The following is an 11,786-nucleotide window of genomic DNA, read 5'->3' as shown; positions in this document are numbered from 1 at the left end:
TTAGATCTCGATTAGAATCTTTGAAGAGTTAATAGCAAATTAATTAGGTATGGTATGAATTAAAACTTGAAAAAGGGTTTGAATATGTGGAAGCAACAACCCCACCATATTAAAAGAAAATCTTTTGTTAATTAAATATATGATGAAATATGAAAGATTCCTTTCCTCAGCACGAGTCTCTAGCTAAAATCCCACTAAATCATCCCTATTGTATAAATTTTCATGACCATTCAACCGAGAATAATTATAAGTTTACTCTCGGTTAAATGAACACAAGACCAATTAACATGTTAGAGGTCGATAGCTCACCTATTCATATATGAGAGCTATAAAATTAGTTTATTTTTAGTCTTATTCATCTACCTAAATCACTGAGACAGTTTTAAAATTAAACTCATAATGGATTATTAAAAGAGGGTTTTTTTTTAAACCAATCGTTCTTCATCTTGTTGATGCCTTTCTTTGAATTTTGTGTCATTTTTTTGGCTTTCTGGGTCACTTTTGTGAGCAATTTTAAAGGCTGTTTTCCCATTTTAGTTGGTAGTTATAGAGAGGTGTCAAATTCATATTGAATGTCTTAGTATGTTGTGTTTTGTAGCATGTCTTTATCTGCCCATCCAAAAAACAGCACCTTTTGTGATGAACTTTGTAGAAAAAGAAGCAAAAAAGAACCTCTTCTCTTTCCGACACTAAACTGCCGACCAAATGCTCGCTCATCTTCAAACCATAATTTGGATATATTTGGATCTATCTCTAACTAGATTCTCCCATTTCGAAGCATCTATCATATCCCCTACCAATTTTTATTTCTAGTGATATTAAATGTCATCAAAATTTCGAGAATTGAAATTAAGGATGAATCCAACCGACTATGCAATGAAAACACGTAAAAAAGAGATAATCAAGAAGATTTTACAGAATATTTTAGCACTTAATAAAAAGAGTTTCAATCAAAACAAATATTCATGTAGTATATGAATTTCATAATAGAAGTTTATGGGGTACGAAACAGACTCCTAGACGCCCTGGATTACTCCTTTGTGGCTTTATGACTCCCAACACCTCCTGCCTTGATAAGTGACATCATTTACCTGAAAAAAGTGTAGTAGGGATGAGTATAAAAATACTCAATAAGCAATCTACTTGTAGATTATTTTCGCATCCTTAACCTAGTAAGTATCCACAAGATTTATTATAAGCTCTAAAAAGTGCGGTCTAAGCTCCGATGCTATCTGAGCAGTTGGATACCTTACTATCCGAGCCGGTTTCTAAACTGAAGCTTACTCCTAGGGTTTGACCAGTTTTCTAATTCTTCTTTTCTACAACTTAGATGACTTACCTTTCTTATACAATGAATGATCAGTGCTCTATGCTATGCTGAGACGTGACCTCACAAGTAAATCTAAAGGGTCAGTATGACTGGATCTAAATGTATAAAGCACTCTGAACATCATTTGAGGAGGTTAGCTGACATCCCTCCCATGCAATCACACGCTCCCCTTCTCAAGGACGAGTTTACGATTTAGAAGTCTTGTTTAGGAGACCCATAACTATCTCCACTAAGTTAGGGCACAAATTACACTGCCCTATCTGGCTAAGCCTACTTCAACAATTTTGGTATCAGAGTAGAGCCTTGATGGTACGGTATCAGAGCAATGAGGGAAGTGGAGGATCTGGTAACACTATTCACACTACTCAAGCCTGGCGAGCTACCTTGGTTGTCCATGGTTACTGGAGTGTTCTACTAGGTTTTTTAGGGCATGTCTTGATAGAATAGACACGGATTCACTCATCTTCAACGTTCTCACGGAAGACCTCTCAAACCTGTCAGGGTTTGGAATACTAAGGCTAAGCCCACTGGCCACCCTTCGTGACCCTAAATGCACCGTCTCTTAGAGGTATCCTATTCTAGGTCTTTGTCTAGTCCGATTAATCTCTAGCACCCTAGTCTAGTCTCGTTATTTCTTTCTATTCTCAACAGGATAGAAATAACAACAATTAGAAAGTTAACGATAATCTTAAATATAAAGTAACAACAATTAGAAAGTTTTTTGATCTTGATTCATGCATGGTGTGTGTGTACAGACCTCTCCAGTTCTTTGGTTCTAAAAATGAGCAACTTCTTCCTCTGATGAAGACCCATCTCCCAAAATGATGTCTAAGAGATCATCGTACCAACCCTACACACACCAACACTTCAGCTTAGCTTCCCATATATATATGTATATATATAGTTATTCACAGAATAATATTAAAGGGCTTCTCCAACTAAAACTAATTATTTAGGGTTGCAATTACCTGAGCAGAAAGGCCTGAAGGTTGGAGATCTTCCTTTGCTGAACCATCCCTTTCAATCCTATTCCAGATATCACACTACAAGAACTTTTTATAGCGTTTTTCGACGGCCCATGTTATTAAAAGCTTGTGACATTTTATATCGTTTTTTTGTAGCTATAATAAATGCTGTAATAAAGTATGAAGCTATAGCTTATATACATTGTTAAGATGTTCATGTGATCAGAGACCTTCATGTCAACCATTTCATCCTTCTAAACAATGCAAATGCAATTTTCATATACTTATTTAAGCATAACTCATTTAATTAAGATGCCGTATTCTCGACGAAAAGAACGAACATCGTTATGTACGAAAACGAACCGGTAAAGAAGTTTGAGTGTCGTTGTGCCCCATGAAAATGTCACTAAGAACATCAATATAACTTTGGTCTTCACCAATATCACCAAAGGCATTGCTCTCATTAGCTGCTTTCCATATATTATCATTCCCCACCTCTTCTTCTGATGAAACTAACACATTTGTCTCCACGTTTATGTTAGAAACCACTGGTAAAGGTTGATTTGTACCTTCAAATTGCCCAAAATATGACCCTACTGATGCACTTCCCCCATTGTTGAGATCATCAGAAGCTTGCACGTTGCATACCCCATTTCGACTCGAACAAATCATTCGATCCTCTCCAGTTGTTCTTCCTGGTCCATCGCTCGAACACTTAGGGTTTTCATTTCTTACCAACACGAAATTTTGATCCCCATTGAAATTAGGGAAGTTAAGTTTGTTGATGGTCAAAAGAGTTGAGTACTTTTGATTCCAAAAATGGGCCAAAGGGTTTTCCATGGAAGCTCCTTCAAGATTAGGGTTTTGAGGGGTTGGTTGTTTCAAGGAGCCCAAAGTAGGAGATTGGTTGTTTAAAGGAGCCATCAATTGTTGATTTTGAGGGAAATTTGGATGTTGGGCTTGCAATTTTGATCTGTATAATGGGTATTGAACATGAGCTGCAGCAGAATTTGATATTTGCAATACACTATCACAATATATCTTTATTGAACGAGCACCCTTTTCTGCCACTCTTTTCAAGAAAATTCTGTACTTCTGAACCCATACATAAATAAAGCAATTCAATTTTAATTCATTAGTTACATTATGATATACCCCTTTTAATACCTAATTCAACACGTTCTTTTAATGACCTAATGATTTGGAGAACTCAATCAACTCAACTCACCCGTATGGTATGGTTTGAGTTGGGTTATTAACATATTATAAAAACTTTATGAGTTGGGTGTAATGGCCTAGACCCTTCGTGGGCTTCCCCTGAAGGCTTTAAAACGCGTTTTTCAGAGTTACACAGTAGAACAAGTGTTCATTCAGATACTGTCCTCTTTGAGCTTTCGCTTCCCCTCAAGGTTTTTGAGGTTTCCCATTTGGGCTGCGTTTCGTTCACCTCCTATAACGATCCAGATGGGCTTTCCCATTAAGTATATACTAGGAGAGGTTTCCACACCCTTATAAAGAGTGTTTCGTTCTCCTCCTATAACGACTCAGATTCACCGCTAGCAGATATTGCCCTATTTGGGCTTTCCCTTTTGGGAAACGCATCTGTTAGAGGAAGGTTTCCACACCCTTATAAAGGGTGTTTTGTTCTCCTCCTCAACCAATGTGGGACATCACACCTCCCCAACCGACGTGGGACATCACATTGGTTCATCAAATTTCCAAAACTTAATTTGAATTGAGCCGAACCATTATTTAATAACTCAAACAATTCGAACCAATTCAACCTAATCCAAATAAGAAAGGCTCAAAGAAAAACCTGTAAATGGCTGGCAACATTTTCTCTAGTCAAGCCAAGAACATTCATGAAATCAAGGATCTTCCTTGGGACAGCCTCTGAACAAAATAAAAAGTAAAAATTTAAACAAAATCATTAATTGATGAGAAAAACTTAAAATTAGAATGATGGCCGAAGGATCTACTCACTGTCAAGCCCTATCAGTTTAATGGCTTGAAGAAAGCGATTGCGAAGTGAATTTGTCCAAATAACCTTTGGCTTTCTTATGCCAATGGAATTCTTAGCAACCTTACTTTCCTTGGCTTTCTTGTTCTTGGGTTCTGCAGATTTAGATTTGATTTCCCTTCTCGAACAAGACGGGGAAGAACTCGAGTTCTTAAACGAAGATTTCTGAATCTGGATGGAAAGTTCATGTGGGATAATGGTTCTTGTTTGATCAGGTGAAACCTTCTTGGGTGTAATAGCATATTGCCATACATGTTTGACATCATTTAGGCTTATTGGCTTTACCATGTAAAATGCAACACCTTCCTCTAAACTCTTCAATATCACACTAGGCTTTTCATCAGCTTACATCACTGAAAAAACATGAAGCTTTTGGTTAATTTCCTCTTAAATGGGATGAAAATTGTTGGGAGGTCCCACCTTCACTAATTCAGAGAATGATCATGAGTTTATAAGTAAGGAATACATTGTTAAGAATCACGACTCTCCACAATGGTATGTTATTGTTCACTTTGAGCATACGCTCTCATGGCTTTGCTTTGGACTTCTCCAAAAGATCTCGTACCAATGAAGATGTATTCCTTACTTATAAACCCATGACCATTCCTAAGTTAGCCAACGTGGGACTCCCTTCCAACCATCCTCAACAATCTTCCCCTCAAACAAAGTACACTATAGAGCCGAGGCCTATGGAGCCCTCGAACAGTCTCCCCTTAATCGAGGCTTGACTCCTTTGGAGCCCTCGACACTTGAGTCACTTTTGACTACACCTTCGAGTCTCACAACTTCTTTGTTCGACATTTAAGGATTCTATTGACATATCTAAGTTAAACACATGACTTTGATACCATGTTAGGAATCACGGATCTCCACAATGACATGATATTGTCCACTTTGACAATAACCTCCCATGTCTTTGCTTTGAGAAGCCATCTCCAAAAGGCCTTATCCAATGAAGATGTATTCCTTACTTATAAACCTATATATATGATCATTCCCTCCTCAACATACATCTCCATTGGCATGAGGCCTTTTGGAGAAGCCCAAAGGCAGAGTTACGAGAGCTTATGCTCAAAGTGGACAATATGATATCATAGTGGAGAATTGTTATTCCTAACATTTCTATTCATCGTAGATATACTTACTGATAACGGAAAGCTTGAATTCCTGCATTACTTGCTTCTGTAATTGAAGGCCACTCAATTGAGGCATGTGAAGATCAGTGACAAGAAGATCAAAGAACCCTTTTCTTGCCCTAAGAGTATCAAGTGCTTCCATTGGATTCTTGAGCGTCACAACTGAAAACATAACAAAACATGTTATATCAAAATCTTAGCTACAAAATCTAAATTCATTTTGTTCATATCAACCTTGGCATTTGCAAACTCTAAGCATGGTGGACACCACGGCTAGAGAGGTAGCATCATCATCCACCAACAAGACATGAATATCCACGAACTTTACTCCTTCACAAACTTCACCCATCCTTCAAATCTCGACCCAGAACTTTCAAATCATGAAGAGGATGATAATGAATGTTATGAAGTTTGTAGTCATCGCTGAATGTTTTTGTTATGTAAAAGAATCTAAGACTAAAGTTTATATTTAATGTAGCTTACCAAAGATGTGAGGCTCCCACTTGGAGTTCCATTTATAAAAGATTCGAGATATTTCATTTATTCATATCTTGGGCTTTATATTCTTTGGTCACATTTAATTAAATCCATGTAATGTGCGTTAAGGTTCCAAATAAATACCATTTCCACATGCATGCATCTAATTAATCTCTTAACTAAGTATAGAACAAACCATGACCTAATTACTAATAAACTTGTCAACTTGATTTCAAATTTTTTTATCTTTGATTCCAATCTTTCTTATTTCGAATATACATTGAAATGATTAAACTTGATAAGAGATCTTAGATTCTCAACGGTTTGTTCACTTGTGACGTGGATTTGAGAATGTATTGAAAAAGAATAAGCATATCATAGTGTGAGATCCCACATTGGGTCTGGAAACTTCTCCCTAACAGACGCGTTTTAAAATCGTGAGACGGATGGCGAGATCTGTAACAGGCCAAAGTGGACAATATCTATTAGTGGTGGAACTGAGCTATTACAAATGATCTCAGAGCCGTGTGTCAACGAGAACACTGACCCCAAGGGGATGGATTTAGATCAATTTTCAAATGATATATTGAAAAATGGACTAATACACATAAGGATCAAATCATCTCTTTACATGTAAGTTTTGAATGGTATACTTTTGGATTGATTTTCTACAAAGGTATGGTTTGGAAAGATGATCAGCTAAGGCACTAAATGTAGTTGTTTCAATTGTTCATATAAAACCCAGAAGAGAACACCAATGATAGTGTCTCTAACCAAGCTCTGCAACAGACTGCTAACAAAGCCATTGGAGGTTTCCCCAGCTCTCTTACCTGCAACGTCTCGAAATCGCAAGTTTCCTTGATCTGATATGATGGCATAGATGACGCCGTTCATATGGCCTCTTCCAATCACCCCCACCACCCTTTTACTCTTGTTCACCGCCTTGCTTCGCTTTAGAGACCATGCAATGTACTGAAAATGCAGCTATTAACAACTTTACAGAGGTAAGAAGTAAGAGCTGCCAAATGCATTATGTGATTATACTTACAGTGTCTCGTTCATGAATAAGAGGTTGAAGAAGAGATGGATATGAAAAACTGAGCTGCTCATACAGCTGCAAGGAACTCCCATCTCTACCTGCTTCCTGAAAAGCACATTCACAAAACGAAGGATATGATGATTCATGCACCTAGATTCGAACTTCAAGAAAAAGAAGGATGTATGCTTATAGTTTTTGTGATGTTAATTGTAATGGTTCATGTGTCTGCTAGAGAGAGGTTTCAACACCCTTATAAAGAATACTTCATTTCCCTATCCAATCGATGTGGGATCTCACAATCCACCTCCCTTCAGGGCTCAATGTCCTCGCTTAGCATACCGCCTGGTGTCCGGCTCTGATACCATTTATAACAGCCCAAGCCCAATGCTAATAGATATTGTCCTCTTTAGACTTTCCCCTCAAGGTTTCTAAAACCGGTTTGCTAGGGAGAAGTTTCAACAGTCTTATAAAGAATGTTTCATTCCTCTCTCCAATCGATGTGGGATCTCACAATTCACCCCTCTTCGAGAACCAGCGTCCTCGTTGGCACATCGCCCGGTGTCTGACTCTGATACCATTTGTAACAACTCAAGCACACAGCTAATAGATATCGTCATCTTTGGGTTTTCCCTTTCGGGTTTCTCCTCAAGGCTTTTAAAACGCGTTAGGGAGGGGAGAGATTTCAACACCCTTGTAAAGAATGCTTCGTTCCCCTCTCCAACTGATGTGAAATCTCACGATCCACCCCCTTCGGGGCCCAGCGTTCTCGCTGACACTCACTTCTCTCTCCAATCGACGTGGGATCTCACAATCCACCCCCTTCAGGGTCCAGCGTCTTCGCTAACACTTGTTCCTCTCTCTAATCGATGTGAGATCTCACATTAATAAACAAGATCCTAAGTAAAAGAAGCGATCATACAGAAGAAACAAGAACATCGGTGAAAACGACCAAATGAGAAAAAAGAAAATAGTAACAGGAATTGCCTAATTATACAGATCTCTATGTTTAAAGCATAGATTCAACTCCTTAGAAAGACATGTTTAAATCTATGTCGGATGTTCCTGATATGGTATGTAAGCCAGTCTATGCATTTCTTTTGCATCCGACTCCAGTTCCTAGCTCAACCGGTCTACTATTCAAAACTTAGGAAGCCATAGTTATGAACAGAAGTTTTCTTCCCATCTTGCAACCATATATTAAGGCTGAATCACTTCTAAAATATGTATCATTTAAAGCTGAGAAGTGGAGTAAAAGATTTCAAGTGGGAAAGAACCTCATCATTGCTCTGAGAAACATTAGATTGTGAAGTTATTCCACGGATAACTGAGCTTACTAAGCTCAACTTCTCGTTCCATGTCAAAGCGTTCCATGCCCTTTCTAGCTGCACAATCAACAGATCAAATTGAAGCGAGTGAGAGGGCAAAACATTACTGGTTTGTGGCAGTTGGAAAAGCAAGAAATTGTGTCATCTTGCAGGAATGAAACACATACAGTTATTTCAATTGGCCGATCCCCTAAAACTATTTGAGCACCAACTTCTTCAGATGCTTTACGAGCAGCCCGAAACTGCATGATTGATTAGAGTTTCATGAACATGAACTTAGTCTAAACATTACTTGGTTAATTGAAGATCTGTTACCTCACTGCCAAAAGGACGGTTGACATCTGAAGAAATTTTGGAGGAAAAAGCAGCTAAAAGCAGGCGCAAAGCAAGAGCTGTCTGGCCTCCTGAAGAATTATTGACAAGTTTTAGACAGCTTATATGCCAAAAACCAACAAAAAAAAAACAAACAAAATGTTAGCCTCACCTAGGTTTATGCTGCGACCAACAGCACCCAAGAAACCATCTCCACTCAAGGAGAACATGTTGGACTTTAGTTTTTGGTGTGGCTCACCAGTTTCTAACGTATACATGATTCCAGCTCTGGAACAAATGTCTGGAATCGTTTTAAGATGTTCATTCTTTTAAAGCAAAGCAATAATTCAACAGATCAGATATGTTGATTCTTTTTAATTGGTAAATGAAAGAAAATACAGAACAAGAATGGTGATAAATTCTCGTTTAATTCAGAACAATGTAGACTACTTTGCTTGATTTGCATATTGAATTACTGACAAAAAACCCCAAATTGAAAATCAAACTTGCCTGCTCCGGCAAAGTTCGACGACCACATTATCGGGCTTCACTGCTCGAACCACTCGCTCGACATCCTTAACCGATTTGGGCGAAATATGCGAAGTTGCGACCAACCATATCGCTTCCGGCTCCACAAATTCGGCTCTCCAAGCAGGGACAGGGCCGAATCTCCTCTTCTCGACCAAAACCAACGTGCCATCGTCAACCAAATCAAGCAACTCGGGGTGAGCTTCAGCAATGGCGGCTCTGGAATCCCGAGAAAGTTCAACTCGGAAATCGAAGTCCGATGGAGGCGGCCTAATGGAAACCTTGGTGGGTTTGATAGATTTAGTCGGGATTGAAACTGGGTAGGGCCTGAAAATGGGAATAGCCGTGGATTTGAGAGCCTCCATGGATGAAGAAGATAAGAAAAAGAAGGGAGCTTTAACGGCCATAGAGATTTGGGGTAAGTTTTTTAGGATAACAAATTGATTTGGCAGTTGGGGTCATGGTGATTTGACCAACGAAAAAAGAAAAAGAATGGTGCCCTACTTTGATATTGATTCAGTGCCCTACTTGTGCAGCAGTGCCACTGAAATGACCTGGATTTATATTTTGTGGACTCAAATGCAAGCAATTTCAAATCCCTCTCTCCTCTTTCTTTTCTTATTAAATTCTCCATTTTGGTTTCAAACCCGTGTTTGGACAAGACTTTTACTCACGATTTAAGCTATCAACATAAACAAAGATAGGATATTGAAGAACAATAACAAGTTTGAATGGCGTATTAGATTAGAAGCAGGGTAAGAAATCAAATAAATGTACGCAATGATGGGTAAGGTTTAATACTAAAAGATGAAATGGGTAGTGGGAAGCATGAATGTCCCAAATTAATCATCACCAAAAAACATGAAAGTTTATTTGATTTAGGTTTAAAAAATGCGTGTGGCTTCTCACTCAAAGCTCTGGGAATGTTGTCCACGAATTCCCCACGGCTTTTACAGCTCTTCCCCTTTTCCTTTATAAACTCTTCTCTGTTTTTTCCCCATTTCATTGCATCTGCTTCTGAGTTTGATTCTGATTCTGATTCTTTCATGTCTGACGATACTCAATCTTCTTCTTCTTCTTCTTCTTCTTCTTCTAATCGCCACCCCAAGTTCCGTGGAGTCCGCAGCCGAAGTGGCAAATGGGTCTCTGAAATCCGCCAGCCTCGACAGACCACTCGCATTTGGCTTGGTACCTACCCTACTCCTGACATGGCTGCAGCCGCCTACGACGTGGCTGCCCTCGCCCTTAAAGGCCCTGATGCTTCTCTTAATTTCCCAGACTCTCTCTTATCCTATCACATTCCTTCCTCCACTTCCCCTTCTGATATCCGCGCCGCTGCTGCTCTTGCCGCTGCTGCCAGACACCCCTACACTGCTCCTGCTCCTGCTCCTGCTGCACATACCCGCCCTGTTGGTGGGGCTGGGTTTTCCTCTGACGCTACGGCCGCCGCCGCCGCAGCTTCTGCCGGGGAGTTCGTGGACGAGGAAGAGCTACTGAACATGCCCAATTTACTGGTGGACATGGCTGAGGGAATGCTGGTGAGTCCACCCCGGATCAAGTCGCTGTCTTCCGATGACTCTCCCACAAATTCTCCAGGGGATGGATTATGGAGCTACTCCTAATAATTTCTTCTCTTTAATAAAAATCCACATTTTCATGTCCTCTAAATCACTTTATTATATGATTGTGTTGCAGTGTGGGGTTTTTGGTGTTTATTCCGATGAAAAGTTAATGGATATTTCTAAGTAAGGTTAGAGAATTGGAAGGTTGAAGAAGGGTTTGTGTTATATATGTAAATTATTGGAGACCATACTGGTGCTGCTGCTGCTGCTGCTGCTACTGCTACTGCTGCAGTTAATGCAACTCGGCTCCAAAGCTGTCACATTCCATCAAATATCTTTCCCAAAATTTGCCATTTGTCATCTCCTTCCAATTATGTTCTTGGTTTTGATTTGTCATCTTCCACGTGAAAATGTTCCATAATGGATTGAGGCTGCAAATTGTAACCCCTTTTGTCCTTATGCTAACAACATTTCTCATCACACAGCACATCTTCTTGATTTCAACTCCAATAATTATGAACCCAAACTCGTCCGATTCCTTACATGAACATGAACAAACTCTTGGCTGTCTAAGTTTTAACTGAGTTTAGCATCGTTACACGTGTTGGAATTATTCTCCTGTATTTCCTTCGATATGATCATGTTACATATTTGTCTTGAATTGTTTCTAGAACTGGAGATTATTCTCACCGACCAACATGTGTTCTTTCAACTATGTCTTGTGTTTAGCTTGGAGTAATTTTATGTTTAAGATCTTCTAAATTTTTTTTTTTAGAAATATGTCAATGAAGGCAAATTATTGTTCGAATCTTGGGTATGGAAAGTCACATGATCACGTGACAAACTATAAAAACTAAGTCATATAATATTATCGTGACAAACTCAATGTTTATTCATTTAGTTGAAAAATTCAAATCTTTACCCGGCCACTAAAATATCTAGATTGAACATAAAATATCTAAATAAAATAGAATTCAAAGCTTGCATCAAAACCTCAAAAATCTAACAAAAATAAATGCTCCAACCAAGCTAGCTACCAATATAATTTTAAATATTGTATATACATTTATTTTTTTTTCTACCTCACATATA

The 11,786-nt window shown here is 38.8% G+C and overlaps 3 protein-coding genes across 5 annotated transcripts; 1 reads left to right on the top strand and 2 right to left on the bottom strand.

Annotated features, from left to right (window-relative positions):
* Nucleotides 1-2,640: 2,640 nt before the first annotated feature.
* Nucleotides 2,641-5,800, bottom strand: LOC111467372 (putative two-component response regulator ARR21). Its single transcript, XM_023112230.1, has 5 exons — nucleotides 5,686-5,800; nucleotides 5,461-5,613; nucleotides 4,279-4,659; nucleotides 4,112-4,188; nucleotides 2,641-3,390 (listed from the first exon to the last, which is right to left on the bottom strand). Exons 1-5 carry the CDS (start codon nucleotides 5,798-5,800, stop codon nucleotides 2,641-2,643), a joined length of 1,476 nt encoding a protein of 491 aa, XP_022967998.1.
* Nucleotides 5,801-6,489: 689 nt separating this feature from the next.
* Nucleotides 6,490-9,656, bottom strand: LOC111467392 (traB domain-containing protein). 3 transcript variants are annotated; one of them, XM_023112254.1, is made up of 7 exons: nucleotides 9,115-9,656; nucleotides 8,777-8,892; nucleotides 8,608-8,696; nucleotides 8,460-8,534; nucleotides 8,242-8,349; nucleotides 6,977-7,072; nucleotides 6,490-6,900 (listed from the first exon to the last, which is right to left on the bottom strand). In XM_023112254.1, exons 1-7 carry the CDS (start codon nucleotides 9,537-9,539, stop codon nucleotides 6,628-6,630), a joined length of 1,182 nt encoding a protein of 393 aa, XP_022968022.1. In that variant the 5' UTR covers nucleotides 9,540-9,656; the 3' UTR covers nucleotides 6,490-6,627. The 3 variants fall into 3 exon arrangements, with proteins under 3 accessions (XP_022968022.1, XP_022968023.1, XP_022968024.1); XM_023112255.1 differs by having other exon boundaries at nucleotides 8,777-8,905; nucleotides 9,115-9,275; XM_023112256.1 differs by having other exon boundaries at nucleotides 8,777-8,930; nucleotides 9,115-9,191.
* A 209-nt stretch (nucleotides 9,657-9,865) lies between these two features.
* LOC111467397 (ethylene-responsive transcription factor ERF027-like) lies at nucleotides 9,866-11,134 on the top strand. The gene has a single exon (XM_023112262.1). It carries the CDS (start codon nucleotides 9,945-9,947, stop codon nucleotides 10,752-10,754), a length of 810 nt encoding a protein of 269 aa, XP_022968030.1. The 5' UTR covers nucleotides 9,866-9,944; the 3' UTR covers nucleotides 10,755-11,134.
* The last annotated feature ends 652 nt before the right edge of the window (nucleotides 11,135-11,786 follow it).

The sequence above is a fragment of the Cucurbita maxima genome, unplaced genomic scaffold, assembly GCF_002738345.1.
Source record: "Cucurbita maxima cultivar Rimu unplaced genomic scaffold, Cmax_1.0 Cma_Scf00034, whole genome shotgun sequence".
Classification (NCBI taxonomy): Eukaryota; Viridiplantae; Streptophyta; class Magnoliopsida; order Cucurbitales; family Cucurbitaceae; genus Cucurbita; species Cucurbita maxima.
Note: the sequence above shows the minus strand (reverse complement) of the source record. Positions and strands in the feature narration are given on the sequence as shown.